At 28.9% G+C, this 21,264-nt stretch overlaps 1 protein-coding gene and 1 non-coding gene across 2 annotated transcripts; one reads left to right on the forward strand and one right to left on the reverse strand.

The window, feature by feature from the left end:
• Window positions 1-2,287: 2,287 nt before the first annotated feature.
• LOC113853954 (protein ZINC INDUCED FACILITATOR-LIKE 1-like) lies at window positions 2,288-13,039 on the reverse strand. Its single transcript, XM_027484693.1, has 17 exons — window positions 12,653-13,039; window positions 12,502-12,542; window positions 11,876-11,936; window positions 11,675-11,777; window positions 11,483-11,585; window positions 11,234-11,287; window positions 11,092-11,154; window positions 10,921-10,970; window positions 10,744-10,819; window positions 9,112-9,291; window positions 8,799-8,886; window positions 4,115-4,200; window positions 3,906-4,013; window positions 3,708-3,752; window positions 3,514-3,602; window positions 3,015-3,058; window positions 2,288-2,427 (listed from the first exon to the last, which is right to left on the reverse strand). Exons 1-17 carry the CDS (start codon window positions 12,801-12,803, stop codon window positions 2,318-2,320), a joined length of 1,452 nt encoding a protein of 483 aa, XP_027340494.1. The 5' UTR covers window positions 12,804-13,039; the 3' UTR covers window positions 2,288-2,317.
• A 6,280-nt stretch (window positions 13,040-19,319) lies between these two features.
• On the forward strand, window positions 19,320-19,426 carry LOC113856706. The gene has a single exon (XR_003502938.1). It is a non-coding gene; the product is annotated as a small nucleolar RNA R71 (small nucleolar RNA).
• Window positions 19,427-21,264: the final 1,838 nt, after the last annotated feature.

Below are 21,264 nucleotides of genomic sequence, written 5' to 3' on the forward strand. Positions count from 1 at the left end.
TAATACATGTCCCGCGAACTTCTTTGTAAAATTAAAATAATATTTTCTCTGTTTTAATTATTCTAGTTTATTTAATGAATATATAAATTTCTTCATTCAACATCAAGAATGATAAAATGATAATAAATTCGTTGTTAAAATAGTATTTTGTTAATTGAACTAATTTTTATGATTTTTTAAAATAACAAAATAAATGTTTGTTTTATATTTTAGTTTCTTTTTTTTTTTTTACAGTAAAAGGAACTTCGATATTTTTACAATTTATTTTTTCAAAATATATATTAAGTATGTTTTGTTTGACTGTGGTTTTAGACACACTATAGGAAGTTTAAAATTAACTAAATTATTCTGGAGTTAAAAATAATGATAATGACCAAACTATTATTTTATTATACTTTCTATCAGAATTATTTGAGTACTTTGTTGATACTATAACACTTTTCTTTGATGTAGGAGGTAGTAGTTTATATTCACAAACTATAGTGATAGAAATCTCTTAAATTTTTTTTAGATATTAGTCATATTGAGTGAATTACATTAATTTTTATGTATTCTGTTTTTTTTTTCTATTACTTTTGAATTTCAGTGCTCATAGAATTATTTTAATTTAATTTTAAAAAACTTACATAATTATTATATACCTTTTAAAAACATACTTTAACTAAACAACTGTTTTTCTTAAAAAATTCAAAGTATTAGACCCTTGTGTCTAAAACCTTTCTATAAAGAAATAGGTATATTTATTTTCTCATAGGTTCAAGGTTTTATACACACGCACCACAAATCGTTTTATAATATCAAAATTTCATAGACAATCGATTAAACAAATCAAGATTTGGATCACGTATTCTACTTGATTAAGATATGGTACTATCACATCTAATTATTCTTTGATTAAATTATATCCAGTGGAGAATAGATCCAAATCAAAATATACCTTATGCATTTATAATTTGTGGTGCACATGTATCTCAATATATACCAATTTGATTCTTCCAACAACATTTCTTTCTACCGACCACCTTAAGCTTCCATTTTGTGTTACATTCTTCATATATGAATAGCATTTTCTCCCAGAGTGTTATTTTTTATTGTAAGTATTGCATCCATGAATCTCTAATTTATACATTTTACATATTATATTTAGTATTTTTAGAAAATATTTTATACATTTATATCATTATTTCACTTAAATAAAAGTGTTAAATATATTGACTGGACCGTCCAGTCATGGAAAAGAATTTTGATCCTCTATAAGTATATGACGAAAAATATGTACAGATTACACAGAATTATAGAAGGAAAGATTCGGTATAGATCACATATATGAAAATACAATAAATTTAATTTTATTGTGAACTATTTTAAGCATGATAAAATAAAATATTAATTATATGATTATTATAATATTTTTATTTCTTTAAATCTAAAAATTTATTTATTTTAAAAATTATAAAATAGAATAGAAATATTAATAAGGCGTAAAAATAGGTTATAATTATTAAAAAGTGTTTTATCACTCATAATAATCCTATTTATTTTGAACAAAATTATCTTTAATGTCTTCGGTGGAGGATAATTGTGATATAAAAAAAAAGTATTTAATAAGATGCGATAAAAATATAGTTATTGTTGACGTTGTTTTTATTATTATACAACTACTGTTTTAAAGTATATCAATAATTTTTAAAGTAAGGTTCTCTTTAATTTATACAAAAATAAGATCATCAAGTTTTATTTTTATTTAAGTAAAACTTTATCCACTTATTTGAGTGAAAAATTATTAGCTTAAACAAATCTAAAGCTCGCCTAAATAAGATGTTAACATAAGAGGTGATTGACTAAGTAAATTTTAACTCGCTTAAGCGAATTAAAATTTGTTTAAAGGTAAATTTTGAGGACAGAGAAGTTTGCTTAAGCAACTCCCACTTTGCTAAGGTAGGTGGAACATCGAAACGTAAGGAACACTAATGTTACTTGGCTTGTGTGGAGTGCTGGCTCTATGTAGGTTGTCTAATGAAAGAAGCGCTCAATGAAATAAATGTCCAACATAATCATTTAAAAATATTTGAAGCTATATATCATTAATTTATAGCTATCCCACATAATAAAAAAATTGGCCAAAGATACTCCTATTTTATGGTTTCAGTTATTGGCTATTGTTAGTAGGCTTGTTTCTCAACTTTAGCTCATTACCTCTTTTCTATATACTTCCCTCACATCCATTAACAACAACCATACCTCAATTTTATTATCTCAACATCAATTATACGCCACATGTTTCAATGTTTCATCCTTTATGCAAATTTTCTTAACATCAGTGTAACTGCTCTGACGATGTTTTCTTTATACTTAGGAATGGTTTGAACATCAACAACACGCCAAGTCCTTCAACAACATTGAGAGAAAAGAAGACCAGATGGGTGCCTGCATTTAAGTGTACAATAGTGTATTTTCAGTAACACAACTAATTGATCACAGTTCCCATGTCATTTTGAAAATATCTTCCTTCGTTTTAGTTGAAGGCAAACAATATTTGTGCTGATATAAATATAAGGCATTTTTTTTCCATGATATACTGAGAGGGTACAAAGCATTAACAATTACATTAAATGTGTGTTTGGTTTAGTTTATTTTAAAAATATTATATTTTTTTAACTTATATATTTTTGGTCCTTAAATTTTAATGAGATTTTGATTTCAGTCCTTTTATTATTTACCTTTAGTTTGATTTTAGTTCTTAATTTTTTATGATGATATGACTAAGATTGTCGTGTGTCAGAGTTTTGTAGAGTCACCTCATCATTTGAGATCAAAAGTGATGAATTAAAAAATAAATCAAAGACTAAAACAAAACAACAATAATTAGATTGAATAAAATTGAAATCTTGCAACAATACAAGAAGTAAAAACATATAACTGTATTATTTTTATTTGTCAATTGTTTAGGATAACATTTTTTTTGAGATGATTTTTTCTCAAAATTCAAATTAAAACAAACATGGACATTATACCTGGAAGGAAGCTAGCATTTAATCGCTTTTGTGACAATGTTAATCTGGAATGAGCGAGAGAAAAATAAGAAAATAGATGTAATTCAATACATTAATGTAGAAAGCATTTCTAGTTAATGCCATCATCTCATATACTTTGTGCAAAACATTTTAGTAATGAAGCATTTGTAATCTACAACTATATCAAGACAGATAGGGTTTAACTGAAACACTTGGGATCTTCTTCATCATTACCTTCTTTGATATTAATTATAATAATTTAAATAATTATTTGTAAAAATTAAAATATCAATATTAAAAAAAATTGTACAAAACCTTAAATATAAAAGGAAAAAAAAAAACACAAGGAATAATAATATTTCTTTTATACATGTATCTTAAAAATATATTTCAAATATAGAAAAGGAACACTTAACGATGTTAACTTTTGATCACGTACACCATTTGTCACAATCACATTTTTTAACAATAACTTATAACAAGTTAAGTAGAAACTCACAGTGCACCACCTGCAGCTGGACCAATTACTTTGAATACAGACATAGCAGTCAAAGAAATGCCATTAGCTATTCCCCTTTGATGTTGTTCCTGTTTAATTTCCAATTCAACATGCCATAGATTCCACAATATTCTCAATATAAGAAGTTCTTTAAAAATGATATATAAAAAAAAAAATAGAACCAAAAACCTTACCACTGCTTTATTTTGAACAATGAAAAAACCAGCTGAAATTATCTCCTAAGTCAAGCAAAACGAATACAATCAGGAAAACAAATGAAGATTTTTTTAGCGAATTAAAATAATCTACCTAGGTTTAGTGAAGTCAATTTAAATATTTAATGCTATTAACATAGCTTATGATTGATTTTAAGAAGTAAGAGAATTACTTACAATCATCACACTGCTTAGAATTGTAGCAATATATATTGCTATGTATAATGTGAAGCCTGACAACTTTGTCATGAAGGCGTAGCTTTGCAAGATGGGTATAGATAACACCTATTTATGTGTATATCATGTCAAATAGCAACACATATTTTAAAATAAAGAATCAAATGCTGAAGAAATCACAATAATTGCCACAAAAGGGTAAAGCTAACCGCTGAAATGCGAGCAAGTTCAATAGGTTCACAAACTTTTTGCACTGGCTGGTAAAGGCCAAGTTGGAAGATTAAAATAGCCAAACCTAATGAATTGATAATTGTGGTAATTAAGTATCACATATATTTAGCAATGCACGCAAATATATTTTATTTGGGACTAAATTAATAAGTTTCAAGTGTATTCATATTTTTGTCAATAATGCCTTAATCAAAATCATGGGTTAAATATGCTTAATTATCATTCCTAAAAATATAATTTCATTTGAGTAATATTTATAAAAGAAAAAATTAACTTCACGTTCAGTCCATATTAATCTCATTGGTCAAATAGCTGGAACAAATTTTAAATGATTGTATGTACAAAGAATAAATTAAATGGTTTAGTAAATCTTTTTCACTTTATTTATGATGACTATTACACTTATCTTCCTTATTGACAGAGACTTTAGGTTCTAATATTAATCTTGACTAGGAGCCTTCCATGTTATAATCATGATAAATCCATACAACCTTTTCGAATACTTATAGCATCTCATATGCATTTTTCTCAAAGACAACATCAATAAATTTATCATAATCATAATAGAAAGGATCGTAGCAATTAGATCAATAGTCATAAGTATTTTGATACACAAGATCCTCATAAAGAGACAAGTGTAGAGCATATTTATTTCTAGTTGGAGACTAGTGAATAAGCATCATAAATAAAACTTTCAGAAAAGAGTTTAGAAATAACTTATATTTTACAAATACTCAGTGTATTTCAACTCTCAATGATCAATACAGACTAGCTTCTCCATATATATAGAAGAGCAAAAGAGTAAAGGACGGACAACACTATTAAATTCGAATAAGCATCTAGCATAAAGATGCTTTTTCTAAAGACGTTTTAAACTTTCAGACAAACCTAAACAAACTTTAAGTACATTGAAGAGACAAAAACACATTAGCCATTAAAATTACATAAATTATTTAGTCCTTAAAGATAGGTTTATAACTAGGAGAGAGATTAGGGTCTTCATCATATTCTCATCCTATTTTGTCTGGAATGGATTTGCCTGGATCTTGGAAATCTTGCTGGGATGAGTCATCTTGTTGGCACATCAGAATTTGTCCTTTTATGTCAATTATGTTCATTGTTCTTTCTTCTAAAGCATTGATAGGTGGGAGTACTTGTTCAATAGTATTCCACATTTGATTTTCATTAGGAAAAGGTGGACATATCACATCACGTCCAAAGGTTTAAGATCATTACAAGTGAAATTTATTTTTTTCATATCTTCATCTGTTCCATTGATAGAGTGGAGATGAATAATCATATTAGCTTGGTGAAAAGGTAGATTGTCATCTTGAGTAAAGATTCTGAGATTAGGAAATGTTTTCCAAATCATAACTTGATTCGGAGTATAAAGCAATCTTGATTGAGGATGTTGAAAATATGGCCTGTGAATTATTGCCACTGTAATATTGTTTGGACATTGATTAGTTGACTCTTCCATTTATTTTCAAATCTCAATTCTCTCCATTTGCCCCAGTACATCTTTCCTCCAAATAGGTATAGGTTTATACCATGTTAAAAACTTTCAAAAGAGTGAAGACTCATTGTAAGGATCATTTAGAAATTCGAACATCTTGAATGTGGGAAATAATATTGAGGAATAATAAAGTGATGATCCACACTATAAATACCATAGATCTTTTTCATAAAAAGGAATTTCAATGAAACCAAGTAGGCTTTGGTGTAATGTTATATTTATGAAGAGATGGTATTAAATAATAGAACATATGATTTTTGGCAAAATCTTTCAAATAACCGGGAGTGATCAATTCTTCTGTACATAATTTTAGTAGGAACACAAGATGGTATAGATTTGGGTTACTAGTACTGGCTTGTGTTTAGTTTTAAGAAAAAATCAGTGGATATGTGTGAACAGAAGTTATTATGGAGATAGATTTTTTTTAATCTGGACAAGAGGTCAGGGACAATGTTTTTTTCTCCTTTGATATGCTTTACTATAAAGTCATACCTGAAAAACTAATTCTTTAACCTGAGAACTTGAGGATCATGAGATATCTTGTTCTTAAATTCAAGAGTGGGAAAAAAGGATTATCTATTTGAACTTCAAAAGTATATCCTCTTAAATGGAAATCAAATTTTTATATTCTATTTTTGACCGCCAAAGCTTCTTTGTAAGTACTATGATAGTGTTTTTCATATTCTTTAAAATGTCCACTTGCATGACCACAATAAGCCTTCTTTCCATTGATTTCTTCTAACAATACAGCTCTCCAATAGTGACCACAATAAGTATTCTTTTTCCTTCTCTAGGGATTTTTAATAGCGAAGGATTTTGAGCTATCCTCTTTAATTGTCTGACTGCTTCGATCGATTCTGATCTCCATGTTGGTGCATTCTTCCTTAAGAGTTTTGACAATGGATTGGTATACTTGACAGCATTAGGAATAAAATTCCTAATATAATTCAGATTCTTAAGAATTGTTGAATCTATTTAACAGTAAGATTTTCATCAGGAAAATTTAGTAATTCTTCTGCAATGTGTGGTTGAGGTTGATAATTTTTTTGAGAAAAATACATACTAAGAAATCTATTTTGGTTTGTGCCAACTGTATCTTCTTTTCTGATAACATGCCTTTTCCTTTTGAGGATCTAGATGGTTGAGTTGGTTTGGGTCTATAAGTTGAGGATAATGAATATGATGGTGTTGTATACATCTCTCCCTTGGATAAAAAAGAGATGGATTGAAAGGAGAATAATAACTAGTAGGTACCGGTGGAGGAATAAAGAAATGATTGATCTCAAATTCTCTATTTTGCTGTTTGGCAACAATTATTTGATCCATTTCTTGAATTTGAGCTTTTAATCTTTTGATCTTTTTATCCTTCTTATTGTATTCTCCCGTGAAAATTGCTCGATCTTCTATCAGTTTTGATATTTCAAGTTTGAGCTTTGCAATTTGTTGCTGAGACTCCTTATAATATTTTCTCAATTTCTCTGACAGATATTGAAGTCTTCCATCTGTCTTGTTAATAAAGTTAGCAATTTGGTCAATCTTTCCATCTATCCTTTTCAAAATTTTATTTTGTGCTAAAGAGTTCTTAGTTTGCCAATTCAAAACTTCTTCAACTTGGGATGGAGGTTTCAACTTCCCATTAGGTTGGACTTCTGTTTGAATCACTAAAGGTTTTGTGTTAACCTTTCATTTTTAAGGAGGGAAAATCTTTTTCATAATGAGTAAACATCATACATGGAACAAGTTTTGGGACAATGAACATAACTGATATAGAAGAAAGAACAATGAACATAACTGATATAGAAGGACAAATTCTCATGTGCTAACAAGATGACTTATCCCAGCAAGATATGATGCAAGATTTCCAAGATCTAGATGAATCCATTATAGATAAAATAGAATGAGAATATGATGAAGACCCTAATCTCTCTTCTAGTTATGAACCTATCTTTAAGGACTAAATAATTTATATAACTTTAATTGCCAGTGTACTTTTGTTTCTTTGATAAACTTAAACTTTGTTTAAGTTTGTTTGAAAGTTTAAAGTGTCTTTAGAAAAAGTATTTTTATGTTAGATACTTATCCGAATGTAAAAATGACATTCTTTTACTCTTTTGCTCTCCTATATATATGGAGAAGCTAATTTGTATTATTTATCGAAAGTTAAAATAAACTAAGTGTTTGTAAAATATAAATTCTTTCTAAACTCTTTTCTAAAAAATTTATTTATGATGTCTATTCACTAGCCTTTACCTAGAAGCAAGTATTCTCTACACTTGCTTCTTTATGAGGATCATGCGTGTCAAAAACACTCTTGACTATTGATTTAATTACTATAGTCCTTTCTATTATAATTATGATAAATTTATTGATATTGTCTCTGAAAAAAATGCATATGTGTAGATTTATCATAATTATAATATGAAAGGTTTTGGCCAGTATTAATATTAGAGACTCAGAAGAAAAATAAATGTAATAATTATCATAAATAAAGTAAGTAAGTAATATTTATCATACAGACAATTAAACTAAACTATCAATAGAATCAACGAAAATTAACTAATTGGTCATGTCTCATGGTTTATTCAGTTTTTTTATAATTTTTTGTTTATTTTTTTGTTATTATTTGTTTAAATAAAAAAATTATGATAATTTATTGATATAGTTAGCACCTTGTCATAATAATTATTTGGGAGACAGTATATTCTCATTTCATTACATATATTATTACTTGTATGACCTCAACAAATATAGCTGGCATTCCTACGAAGATTAATTTCGAGAAAAGGACCAAGAAAAGTTATCACATCTCAGATTTGCGCATAAGATGGCTTAAATATTACTGAATCCCAATATTTTATTTAGCTCTTTTAATTTTTTTATGATTTTTATTTTTATTTTTATGCAGTTTAATTACTTTAATTTTTTTAATTGATGTTTTCATATAAATAATTGATAAATGGTAGTTGTTTTTTGTTAGTTATTCATCGTTTAGTATTTACTAATAATTGAAGGTTCAAAATATTAACTTTATAAAAACAGAGACCAAATTTATAAAAAAATAAAATTAAAAAACTCATAAAAATGTATAAATTAAAAATATATTGAAAACCAAGAAAATTATGTGCTATATAATTTTACAGCTATACCTGCTACTGAAAGAATGTTACCAACATCATTTGTTGTAAAGTTTAAACCTTCCAACCTTCGAGGACTTACAACCCATAACGAGAAAACCTAACAAAAATGTAGAATGTTAATGATGTTTGCGTTTATATATAGCCAAACAGATGAATAGCATGTACGAAATATGCCATGTTATTTTTACACTATTTTGAATGCTCACAATGTCATTAATTTGGATCATGTTCTGTCGTTGTTGTATTAGATAAATAGATGCACACATGGATGGACAACAGAAGGAGAAAAAGTCAAAACAACGTTGTGAAGTTAGAATTATACCTCTGAAAAAGCAATGTCATGAAGTGAAAAAACACAATAAACAATGATAGATGACATTAACGGCCAATTTCTGAAAAGACTTTCACTTTTTTGGATGTTCTTGTCGTTGTCATCTCCGCTGCATCCATTTTCTAAGGCTTCATCGTTGTCAGAGGACACTTTGTGGTTGTGAAGTGTCTCCTACATCCATGCATATATATATAACAATCCCGTTCACGAGAGAGGAAGTAATTAATTGAATAAAGAGTTTTGTTTAGATTGGTTTTAAGCATTTCAAGTAATGAATTTTCATTGGAGAAAGAATGCACTTACAGCATGTTTTGTTTACATTTTCAAAAAAGAGTTTAAAAAAAAAAACAAAAAAATAAGTGTATTTTTTTATTTTTAGAAAGAGAAAACTCTTTTTAAAAATGTAAACAAACATACTCTTGTTTTCTTTAATTCTTTTAATATAAATTCATATATAATAAACTTTTAATATAAAAATTTATTGTATTGAAAACCATACAACATTACTAGTTGTTAAACTCATATGTAGAACCTTTGCTAATTTTAAGATTGTTTAAAAAATTGTTTGAAGGTAAAACTCTCATGTATTGACATTTATTATTTTGTTTTTGTAATATGTCATAAATTTCCATAACATTCTTAAACTTGTTTCAATAAGTTTTATTTTGGTTCTTATATATAACCTTTTTTTTTCATTATGGTCCTGACATAAAATAAATTTTTTATTTTGATCCTATAGTTTAAATTTTTTTGTATAATGACTAAAATGAAAAATGTGTTATATATATGAATGAAAATAAAAATAATATTTAAGCATAAAATAAGGATGTTATAAAGAAATATTACAACAAAAACTATTTTTAAAACTATTTTTAATTTAAAAACTTATTTACAAACTTTTCTATACTACGAGCAAATGAAAAACATGAATTTTGTAAAGGGATTAAAGTTATATTTAAATAAAAATTAAAGATACTTTTAAATATTTTTGTTGGTTTTTAATATACTCTTGACAAAATTTTAAGAGCGTTATTTATTTATTATTATTATTATTCTCTCAATTTGTTATTGAAATTTTTAAATTTTGAACAATTAATATCACAATAGATTTTGAATTTAACGATGAATATATGTAGGATGTTATAATTAATTTTTCAAAAATTATAAATTAATTACTGTCAACAATTTTTTTTAATTTTTATGATTAAATTAAAATTTTCTTAAAAAAGAAATGAAAAAATATTACATTCAAGATATAAAACATATAATAATATTTTATTTTGTAATAAAATGTACTATTATGAATTACTAAATTTAACCCTAAAAATTGAAATTAATCTGTTTTATAAATGAAATAACAAAATGATGAAAGTGAAATACACTTTTTCCTAACACTTTTATTATTAATAATAAAATTGACGTAAATCTCACTAAATAAAGATAGGATAATATCCATTAAAAAATGTGAGACCCACCTTGTTGAGCAGGCCTCGCCTAAGTCTCATGAAATAAGAGATATAGAATAAAAGAAATGTGTGGAAATGTATATTTTAGCATTTTTGAAGCAAAATGTGCTACAATTAGATATACCCTCATATTCATGTCAGAAGTAAAGATACATACTGGAAGCCAAATGCAAGCAATTGCCACTGCAAATGCAAAAGTTGATATTACAAGGCATGGCATAAAGTATGGAAACCTGCAAGTATAAATATATTCACCAAAGATACTCAATAAAGAGAATATGCCAAATTTAATTAATTCATGTTTGATGCATAAAAAATAAAAAATTCTTCTTACTTATCCCACAAAGAACCCCTTTGAAACACTTTGGGGTATTTCTCTACTGGCTGTAAAACAGAATTTCATCAAGTATTAGAGTTTGAATTTATTTTGATAATATGCAAAATCCATGGTTTTTCTTAACATGTATTTCACCCATGAAGGGAACAAATATCTAACAAGAAATACCTGAGCCAAATAACCTCCAATTGCTGGGCCAAAGACTAGTCCCACTCCCCAAGCAGCTGAGACCTTAAATCATATCACAATTTGAATTTCTCTGATGAACACCATTCCAATAATTCACAGCAGAAAAGTTTGTGAAACTTACGGTTGAGATCCCCAGAGCTTGGTATTCTTCTCGAAATATTTCACTAGCATAAGCCTGTTAGTGGAGGAGATTATCACATACATAAGCTCGAATAAACACAAGTACTTTTTCTTTTAAAATACATATATAAAATAAAACAAAATGTAAGTGAAAAATAAAAAAATAACTATATTCAGTCATCACATATAATGTTTATTTTTAATCATTTAAAATAATAGAATTACATATATAAATCAATTGAAGTCCTACCCTTATTGTTCCCATCAAAGCATTAAAACCTCCAAGAATAAATCTTGTAATGACAGCCATCCAAAAACTTGAGCTAAGGCCAAATAGTGTGTTGAAAATGACACTAAAACGAAACAAGCATCATTGTTGTTATGGGAAACATAGTATTAGTACAAGAAAGCAAACATGTACCTCAGTAACAGATATACTTACATAGCGATAATACTTATAATCATAACCGGTTTTCTACCATAGCGATCGGCTATTACTCCCCATAATATAGCTGTCAAACATCTACCAAGCATGAATGCAGATCCTGCAACACTTTTGCAGTCATATGAGGATGTGAAATAAAGTACTTATGAAGATAGAACATACCAAAAAATGGAACTGAAGTACTAAAAATGACCTTACCCACATAACCACCATAGGCACTAATATCTTCCTCTCTTTCTGCTATGTTAAAATCTTTCACCTGAAAATAAGCATTTAATCATACGTTTGTCTCAAATGTTGCATCATTGAGGATGCATATTATGTGACACTGTTATTAGTCCAATCATTAACCAGAGTTTGATTTCATAAACACGGTAAAACGAAAAGGTAAAAGTAGTAAAGAAATTAAAAATTGACATTGACATATCTAAAGGTCTACCTTGATATATTAAAAATATAGTATGTTATAATCAGGAGTAACACTCCATGGATGTTTATGTAACTAATGCCACTGAAGATTGGCTATTAATTGAACAGAATTTTATGCTTCTGTCTAGTTCACAGTGAATAAACAACTATAATTACAACCCAAAATTGAAATTTGAAGTGATCTCATACCTAGAAAGCTAAAAAATCAGAACGGCAAACATAAAGAGTAAGAACTTCTTACCATCATTTTCAATACTAAATTAAAAAAAAGAAAAAGAAAAAACAAAACTGAAATTGAAAGAAATCACCTTACTTATGCAGAGCAATCACAACAAATAGCCATTAATGTCAAGAAAAATCAGAGTATGTATGCATCATGTAGTAGTGAAACTCACCATGAAATAAAGGTAAGGAAAGAGAGATGCTATAGGTAGAGCTGGACAGAACAAAACAAAGAGCCATTATCATTAGAGATAGACAAAGTAAGCTGACATAAGAAGCAATTGATTTTCTGTTCAAAAGTGAAAAATACAGTTCAGTGCTCACCACCACATAACGCTATAATCCATATATTCAAGATATTTCTAAAGGTAACATCCTTTTTCAACTCCTTGGTTTGATCCACCTTACAACCAGGGCAGTTCTCATAGTACCTTTTCTTCAACAGTGGCTGCCCAATATTTTTCTCTTCTTCCATGTTTTCACACAACAGTTGTGCTGACCCTTCTCCCAAAATCCTCTTTTTTTACACCCTCAAACAAAAAACAAACACAAAAAAGAAGTAATCAGAGAGACAAGTCAAAGACCAAGGTTTTGGCACTTGTGAGAAGGGAGATAATCAATACTCAAACATGCAATTCTGGAAGACACTAACTGCAGCTCTTCTTTGTATGTGTAGAAACAGTACTATTAATGAGAAATGGCCACATACAGAACAATGATTGAGGTTGGGTGTAGGAACAAAGCACATCCTAATGACAATGATCTGAATGAAGACAAGCTGTCCAACTTTTAATGCAGACTAAAACATGTAATACATATTGAATTATATTACTATATAATCAACTTGTGAGAGATTCTTCTTGTCAGATAAATTCTCATAAATTTGAGTACTGTAACAGGTAGCTGCATTAAATATTGAAAATGACAACTTTAATGAGATTTTTATTTCCATTCTTCTCAGTTACATGATTAATTGAAATGTTAGTCATATATTAACATTTTTTTTTAATATATAAAACCATGACACTGAGGGAAGCTAAAAAAAATGTAAAATAAAAAAAATTGCATAAATATAAAAACAAAAATTATTTAAAAAATTTTCGCGGACTACATGGTTCCACTTTTAAATGCTGGATCAAATTGTCTGCAAGGACGAACCAAATTTGAATGCAGGATCAGTGGATTGAATAGGCTGCCAAATAGTCAGTGGTTGAGCGAAAGCCTCATTCTCCAACTACTACTCGTAATATACTCTTATTTTTAGTTTTATTTATAATTTTTTAAATATTTCTAATTTAAAATATAAGAAATAAAAAAATTAAGTTGATTATTAGATTTTTATATCTTTACTAATTATAAAATTTATATTAATAAAATACAAATAAACATATTTGTTTATTTAATATATAAGACACCAATAAATATTATAAATATTTTTAACATAAAATTTAAATTCATAATGTATGATTATTTTTATTAAGTTTAATAATTTAAGCATTTTTTTTTAAACAGGATAAAGGTAATATTTTTGAAATAAAATATTAAATATATATCCTAAACGTGCTGCGAGTAATATCGGTGCCTTGAAGTCATGTGATAAATAAATCAAGATCTCAGTGACAAGTGTTCTTTCTGTTCTTACTTAAAGAGTATTTAATACATACTTTTAATGGTTTAAAAAAAATAATGAATATTTTTGTATGTTTAATATGATAAATTAAACAATTTTATGATAAATATATTTTTTACTCATCTTTCTTAAATTATGTTCTTCAAACTTTCAGAAATTAGCGAACAATTATGATAATTTCAGTTGACCTTTAAATAAGTCTAAATATATTTTTTAGTTTCAGTATAATATTTTAATTTTTAAAGTTTTTCTTTTAATTTTACTTAATTGTTAATTTTTTAAAATTTAATATTTTTATTCCTATTAATAGTGTGGCTAAAATTTTATAACTTGAATTGATTCTAAACTCTGAAGTTAACTTGTAAAAGTTTTATTTTGAGTTGATTAGGCAAATTTAACCTAACGTTGATATTTACTAAATGCAAGCAATATCAACTGAAGATCAAACAAATAAAAAGAACATATTTGATAATGACTTAATTATATTTTTATTCATTATGTTTTATCAATCTTTTTAGTCGCTATGTTGGTTGAATTTGAAGACTTGAATTTCAAGAAATGTCCTCAACATGCTCAAGTTAGAGTTAGAATAGTTACTAGGAATATTTCTGTCTAAAAAATTGTTTTCCTTTGTGAGAAAGAGGAGGATTCAACGAATCAAGTCTTAGAAATAAAAAGATGAAGAATACAAGAAAGAGAAGATGAAGGCTTAGATTGATCAAGATGAGGCTTCAATGGAATTTGCTTTTCAATGGAGTTCCACCTACGATCCTCGAGAGAAGCAACTCTTAAGAATTAGAGCAACAAGATGATAAAGTGATTTCTATCCTTAATACTTTTGATTTAGTGAAGCCTAAATCTTACAAAGATCATCTTTAGCCTTAAAAAACAGATTATGGGTTTAATCTTACTGAAATAGTCTCTTTTGTACTAGATGATTTTAATCTGTCTAATGAAAATAATTATTTAAATATTTTGGTGGATGATAACATTCTTCTGTATCCAAATCTTGAAATATCTTTAGATGATTATAAATCTTGGTATATCCTTTGGAAATCTACTTTTATAGTTAAATTTCTCAAGAAAAATATAAGTCTTAAATACCTTGAGTAGAAAATTAAAAACTTATGGGGAGCAGAGATGAGGAAGCAAATGTATTAGACTTGAATAATAATTTTTTTTTGGTCCAATTGTTAAATATGTTTGATTATAGATTAGCTTTATTTGAAAGATCTTGATTAGTTTTAAATTACTATTTATTTGTCTAAAGATGAAGACCTTTCTTTAGTACTAGATATCAATCTTTTAGGAAGGTAATTGTGTGAATTAGGATTCCATATCTGCCTATTAAGTTATATAATAAAAAAATATTTATAGCATATTTGCTCTATATTAGATACCATGTTAAAAATCAATTCTCATATTGTCATTTAGTCTATGGATAAATTTAATATAATATATATTGAGATTGATTTTAAGAGGAAACTTACACATTTCTTTTACAATTTAAAAAAAAAGACTTAACATTGAATATGAAGATCATACCTAAGTTAAATTTAAATTATTTTAAGGGTCTTTTAAGAAACTGTTTAAGAAAGAATAAGGTCCAACGAAAAAAAAATATTGAAGAAAATAGTTTAAGAAAGAAAATGTTTTGATTAATTAAAAATCATAAAAAAATTGATATTGAAATTAAATTAAAAATAAATATAAAGAAATGTAAAAATGAAATCATACGTCGTAAAATTATTTCAATTAATTCTTATCAAAAGTTGTGCTTTTTTTATTTTTTTAAATACATTTTTTGTTTAAATATTTTAAATTTTTTTACATTATATTTTAGTTTAAATAATTAAACTAAAATATTCTTAATAATTAAAATAATTATAATATTCTAAAAATTTAATTTAAGAATTTTTTTATTACTTTCGACTGATATATTTGCCAACAAATATTAGATCATATAACTATTAATAAATTAAATATAAAAAAATTTCTTTTATTTTAAATATTGCAAACCTGAACAGCACTTGAAAAGGAAAATCCAAAGACAAACTATGAAGTAACTTACTGTAACTTTCATTTACCTGGCTTGCTTGCCGTCACGTCCCAAAAAATAGTGTTTCTAAAAATTAAATTCTTTCAAGAAATAATTGCATTGAAAAATAAATATAACTTCATATAAAAATTAAATTATTATTTTTTTACTTACTTTTAGTCCAAAAAATTTCTTTCATTATTGAGATGGATGAAAAAAAGTTTGTTTTATTTTCAATTTTTAAGAGAAAGAAAATTAAGGTGAAAAAGAAATAAATGAGAAATGCAATAAAAGAATATTTTTTGAATGGATAAAAATAAGAGAGAAAGAAGTTAAAATAATTTTCTTTTAATGAAAGAAAAATAGATTAAAGTGATTGAATCCCCAACCTAATCATTTCATGTGTAGCAAATCTTGTTTTGTAGTTAAAGTGAGAACAATGAAAAACAACTTTCAATATCATGTCTACTCTTTTTGCACCGAATCGTGCATGTTTCGTTATATAAAATCCTTAACATTTTTTCTTTTGACATTAAAAGCACATAAAGTTTCTTTTGAACGATATTGATAAATGCGCTTGAATTTGTTGTCCTAAAAAACATTTGTAAGGAATACAATTTTATTTTCAAATGATCTACAAATTACACATAACAGATAAGATTTGAAAGTTTTTTAGATTATTTTAATTTAGCTTTAAAAACTTTGTACTTCTAATCAATGATTTTTATCTTGGTTTTTGGAAAAAGAAAATTACTATTTTGTACACTTTTGTTTGGACTATAGCTAGTGATAAGTTTCAACTTTAGATCTTGAATTCGGGTAAGTTCTGTAATGAAAGTTTCTAAATTTTAATTTTAAGAAGATGAATTAAATTGGTTTTATTATAACAACGCATAGTAGCCTAAGCTTGGTCATGTACTCAAAAGTAATTAACAAATTATTTAGACAAAGTGCATTTGATTCATTTGATGTTGGTTATTGGAAAGATAAAAAAAACAAAAATTTGCATTAAAAATTATGAAATTAAAATATATTTTGTTTAGGATGGTAAGAAGTCGTAGAGGTAGAGATCATGCAGTGAGAGAGTCTATATCCTATGCAAAAGGAAGAACTTCATCAACAAACTATATGTACAACAGTTGAACATAACAGTGGGAAGATAGAGCAAATTGTTCACCACTTGGGAGTAAGCTAAAGAAATTTTACAAGACATATCCTGAGTACAACCATGAGGAGAAGGTTCTTTTAAATGAGAAAGGTAATATTAGGAAAAAAATTAATGCTCAAATTGGTACTGATGAAAATGTTAAAGAAAATCCACGTGTGAAAAACTTAATGCACAATGAGATAATTCTAAGTTGGTTATTAGGGATGGAGGAGGAACAAATACTATCTGCAAGACTTTTGTGGATTAAGTAAAATTTGGTAAACTCTTTCCTTGTGAATAGATTTCCTGGTCTCACTTCCTTTCTAAAAAATTATTCTAATTCTAATTCTCTTATTTTCTTAGATGATGAAGTAGTTGTTATTCAGCTCATTTATATTTTCGTTTACTTTAACGACTCTTTCTCCTATTAGAAAAGTTATAAACCATGTCTTCTTATTGTATTTTTCTACAATTTCACTTGTTGTCCTATTCCATGAGCTTTCCTATCTCATTATTAATTCAGCCAAGTATTTGCACTTCCATTATCCTTACTCTTATAGCGCCCTAATCATCTTCTTAAAATTTCACGCTCCAAAGCTAAAATCTCATCTCACATTGCTTCAAAAGTGTGAGAATCCTCTCTAAAATATCATCTGCCAGCTGCATAGAATAAAGAAAAAAAGCAGTATCCACAACACTAACAAAATTTCAAGAATCAAAACTAGAGAAGTGCTTAAGAGAATCAAAGACTTTAAAACAAGTTTCTCATTATTTAGCCTCAAAGTGACTTTCCTTGTTGGATGTTTATGATAGCTTTTCCTGTGGCTAGAAATGGTCTTTCTAAGATGATAAGAACCTTGTTATCCTCTTCCATATCCACTTTTACTAAGACGTCTTTCACTATGCCTAGTGGCTAAGTCACAGATTGATCGACTAATTGCATGCCTAATCATCTAAAAGTAGAGAGAGACATTAGGTTTATACAAGTGCCCAAATCACACAAGGCCTTATCAAAATATGAATATTACAAGGAATAACAAACCTTCCTAGGTCTTTGAGTTTTGGTTGTAGCTTCTTCAACAGGATAGTCAGGCATTCTTCATTGAACTTCATAGTTTCATACTCCTCTAGCTTTCTCTTGTTGCTCAACATCTCGTTGAGGAATTTAGCATATTTCGGCATTTGAGATATAGCTTCGACAAAAGGGATGTCAATGTGTAGCTTCTTCAAGATATTTAGGAACTTATTAAACTTGGGTCCTTTTTATTGCTCTTTATTTTCTGTAGGAAGGGAATTCAGGAATCATAGGGCCTTGTGAATGCGAAAGGATCTCCTTTATCTTTCTCAGACTCAACGTAAGAAGCATGGCCCTGCTGAGTAGGAAGCATGACTATGTTTCTTGGTGAAACATGGGTGTGCATATCAAAGCCCAGTCTTGTTGTTGGTGAAGTAGGGGTGTGCTAGTCAAGAAGCAAAGACATGTCTGTTAAGGAAGCAGGGAGGTGCTCATCATGAAGTAGAGGTTTGCTTATGTCTTTGTTTTTGCAAATCCTTAAGCATTTAAGATAGTTTCTTTCCACTTCTCAGAGTAATGACCTTGATATGCTTCTTAGGATTAGGTTTTGATTAGGTTGATAATGTTCTCTATGCCTTTTGACTCAAAAGAGTAGTCAATTACTCCGATTGAGATTCAATTTTGAGCCTTTTATCCGTACCTTGGGTGTGCTACTCCATTTGAGGTTCTAGCTTTGATATTCTTTTATCTGAATAATACACAAATTGCATCATGATTTCTTAGAAGTTAAATTGAAAATTAGGAGTATTTTTCCTCTCTAGTCTTGCTCCTTGGTTCTGCATGTGGGGAGAATGATAGACATTTTGAACTCTAACCTCCCAGGCCATTTTCCCAAAAATTAGTGGAATTACTTCACCATCCTAAATTGTAATTGTTTCCTAAGAAGTTATCCTCTTCTTTTTTATTTGCTTAACGATCTCCTACTTGGCAGTTGCCACTATCATGGCTCATAAAACTGCAAAACTCACACTCAAAAGTCGTAGGTTGCTTTAGCAACTGCTCCTGCACCCTCATTTGACTCTTTCTTCGTGATGGTTCCTCCATAAGCTACCAGAGAATAATAATCCATTGTAGAAGAGTTGCAACTGTAGCCAAACAAGGAAATCATGGTGTGGGAACTTTCTTAAATGCTCTCTGAATTGCTCCTAAGCATCATATAGGGATTCAAACTCACATTGCTAATAGTTGGTGATTTTTGAAATGAGCTTAGCAAAATGAGATGGGGGAAAGTATTTTTCCAATAACTGGTGAGTAAGATCATCCCACATCGTGATTGAATTGACGAGTAACATTGAGAACCATGCTTTAACCTTTTTCATGACAAAGAATGCAAAAAGGCGAAGCCTAATAGCATTAGTGGTGACCCATTGTATTTGATAGTGTTAGTGAGACAAAGAAACTTCTAAACTGCATGGAATTCTAAATCATATTGATCAAAGTCAACTTTAATTCGAAGTTGTTGGCTTCCATATTAGGGGCCATTATACTTTCTGTAACACCTTAAATTTAATTTTTAAATAAATAAGGAATTTTGCAAATTTTTGAAATAATAAAACTTTCATTTTTAATCCAAATTTCATCAAATATTTTAAAATAAGGAAAGAGGTTACAATCTTTATCAAGTCACTACTACAAGACTCATTCAAATACATTAGATTCAAATTAAAATCCTAGTTCTATAGCAGTTTCATCCGCCCTTTTCACTGAGTCCGGTGCTGATCATCTTGATTACCTGAAAAATGAATGTAAGGGTGAGTACTCTACACTACCAAAACATACAATTAAGCATAGAGTCTCTCATTCAACACATTTCCAATACATTAAACAAATACAAGTACAGACAACATTATCACATCCATAAGTACAATTCATGAATCCATGCATATACACGCCAACCACACTCACATTGACACTGTGATCACAGATTTACACCATGAATGGTCACCGGTTACCCCTGCCTCACGGATACCATGTGGGCAGTCACGGGTCGCTCAGCAAAGGTAATGGTCAGAGGTATAGTCAGGAAGAGAGTGTGTGGCCTGTAGTGCACCCGTTCCATAGTTGGTGTCACCACCACTCCCTCTTCCCTAAGGTATTTCTACCGTCCTCATCTCCCACACTCCCAGTGTATCGCTGAACCATTCACAGCATATTACAACGGCGTTACACGCCCCAGTCACACACATTTCATTTTCACAGCACACACAACACATAGCCCACAATTCATTTAAAACACACGGCCTCTAGCCTATTTTCATTCATATTACACGACCTTCGGACCCACATTTTCATAATATACATTCAAATATACACATATGTATAAACGGCACAAGTGCCCACACCACATATCTTAGCAATTTCCTACCCTCTACTCAGCTACATCACAATATCACACAAAATAGTAGCAAATCACACATAAAGGAGTAGGGTAGAGTCCCCCCTAACCTTGGATTGAAGACCTATGTCCAAACTCAACCACGGAACTTCTCCCCACATGGTTTTCAGCCTAAACACATGGAAGAATTCCATGAGAACCCCTAGAATCATCAAGAACAGAGAAAGGGAAGGAAAACGAAAATCCTAACCGTTTAAAACTCACCTCCAAGCATTCCCTACACAAATCCGATCTCCAATCTTGCTCCCGAACGACTTTGGAGGCAATTAATTAGTGGAAAAGGGCTTTGGGGAATGAGAGAATCGAAGGAAGAGGGAGAAATAACTCTCCCTAAACCCTAACCCCCTTTAAATCCTTTCTGGTCACGACACTCTCGCTGCAGCGACACGCCCTCTCACTATCGCGAAAAAATAAAGAAAACTGCACTCTAGTTTCTACAGAATCTCGCTATAGCGAGGCCCTCTCGCTACAGCGAGACTGTACCCAGTAATGCACCCCAAACTGTCGCTACAGCGAGATGTTTCTCACTACAGCGAGAAGGCAATAGGTCTGGTCCTTCCTCCCAAGGCCCTCTCGCTGCAGCGAGAACAGCCCAATATCTCGCCCTGTACTTAAACACTTAGCCTATTTCAGCCCAACCAGTCATGCATA

Source organism: Abrus precatorius, unplaced genomic scaffold (assembly GCF_003935025.1).
Source record: "Abrus precatorius isolate BTA unplaced genomic scaffold, Abrus_2018 Scaffold11, whole genome shotgun sequence".
Taxonomy (NCBI): Eukaryota; Viridiplantae; Streptophyta; class Magnoliopsida; order Fabales; family Fabaceae; genus Abrus; species Abrus precatorius.

What these genes read in the sequence shown, in the direction of transcription:
- LOC113853954 (XM_027484693.1), bottom strand. Translation starts at nt 12,803, where the DNA reads ATGGAAGAAGAGAAAAATATTGGGCAGCCACTGTTGAAGAAAAGGTAC. An exon ending in CTTTGATGGGAACAATAAGG is followed by an intron (nt 11,288 to 11,482) that starts GTAGGACTTCAA and finishes CTCCACTAACAG; the next exon opens with GCTTATGCTAGTGAAATATT. An exon ending in TTGTTCAAAATAAAGCAGTG is followed by an intron (nt 3,603 to 3,707) that starts GTAAGGTTTTTG and finishes GAAATTAAACAG; the next exon opens with GAACAACATCAAAGGGGAAT.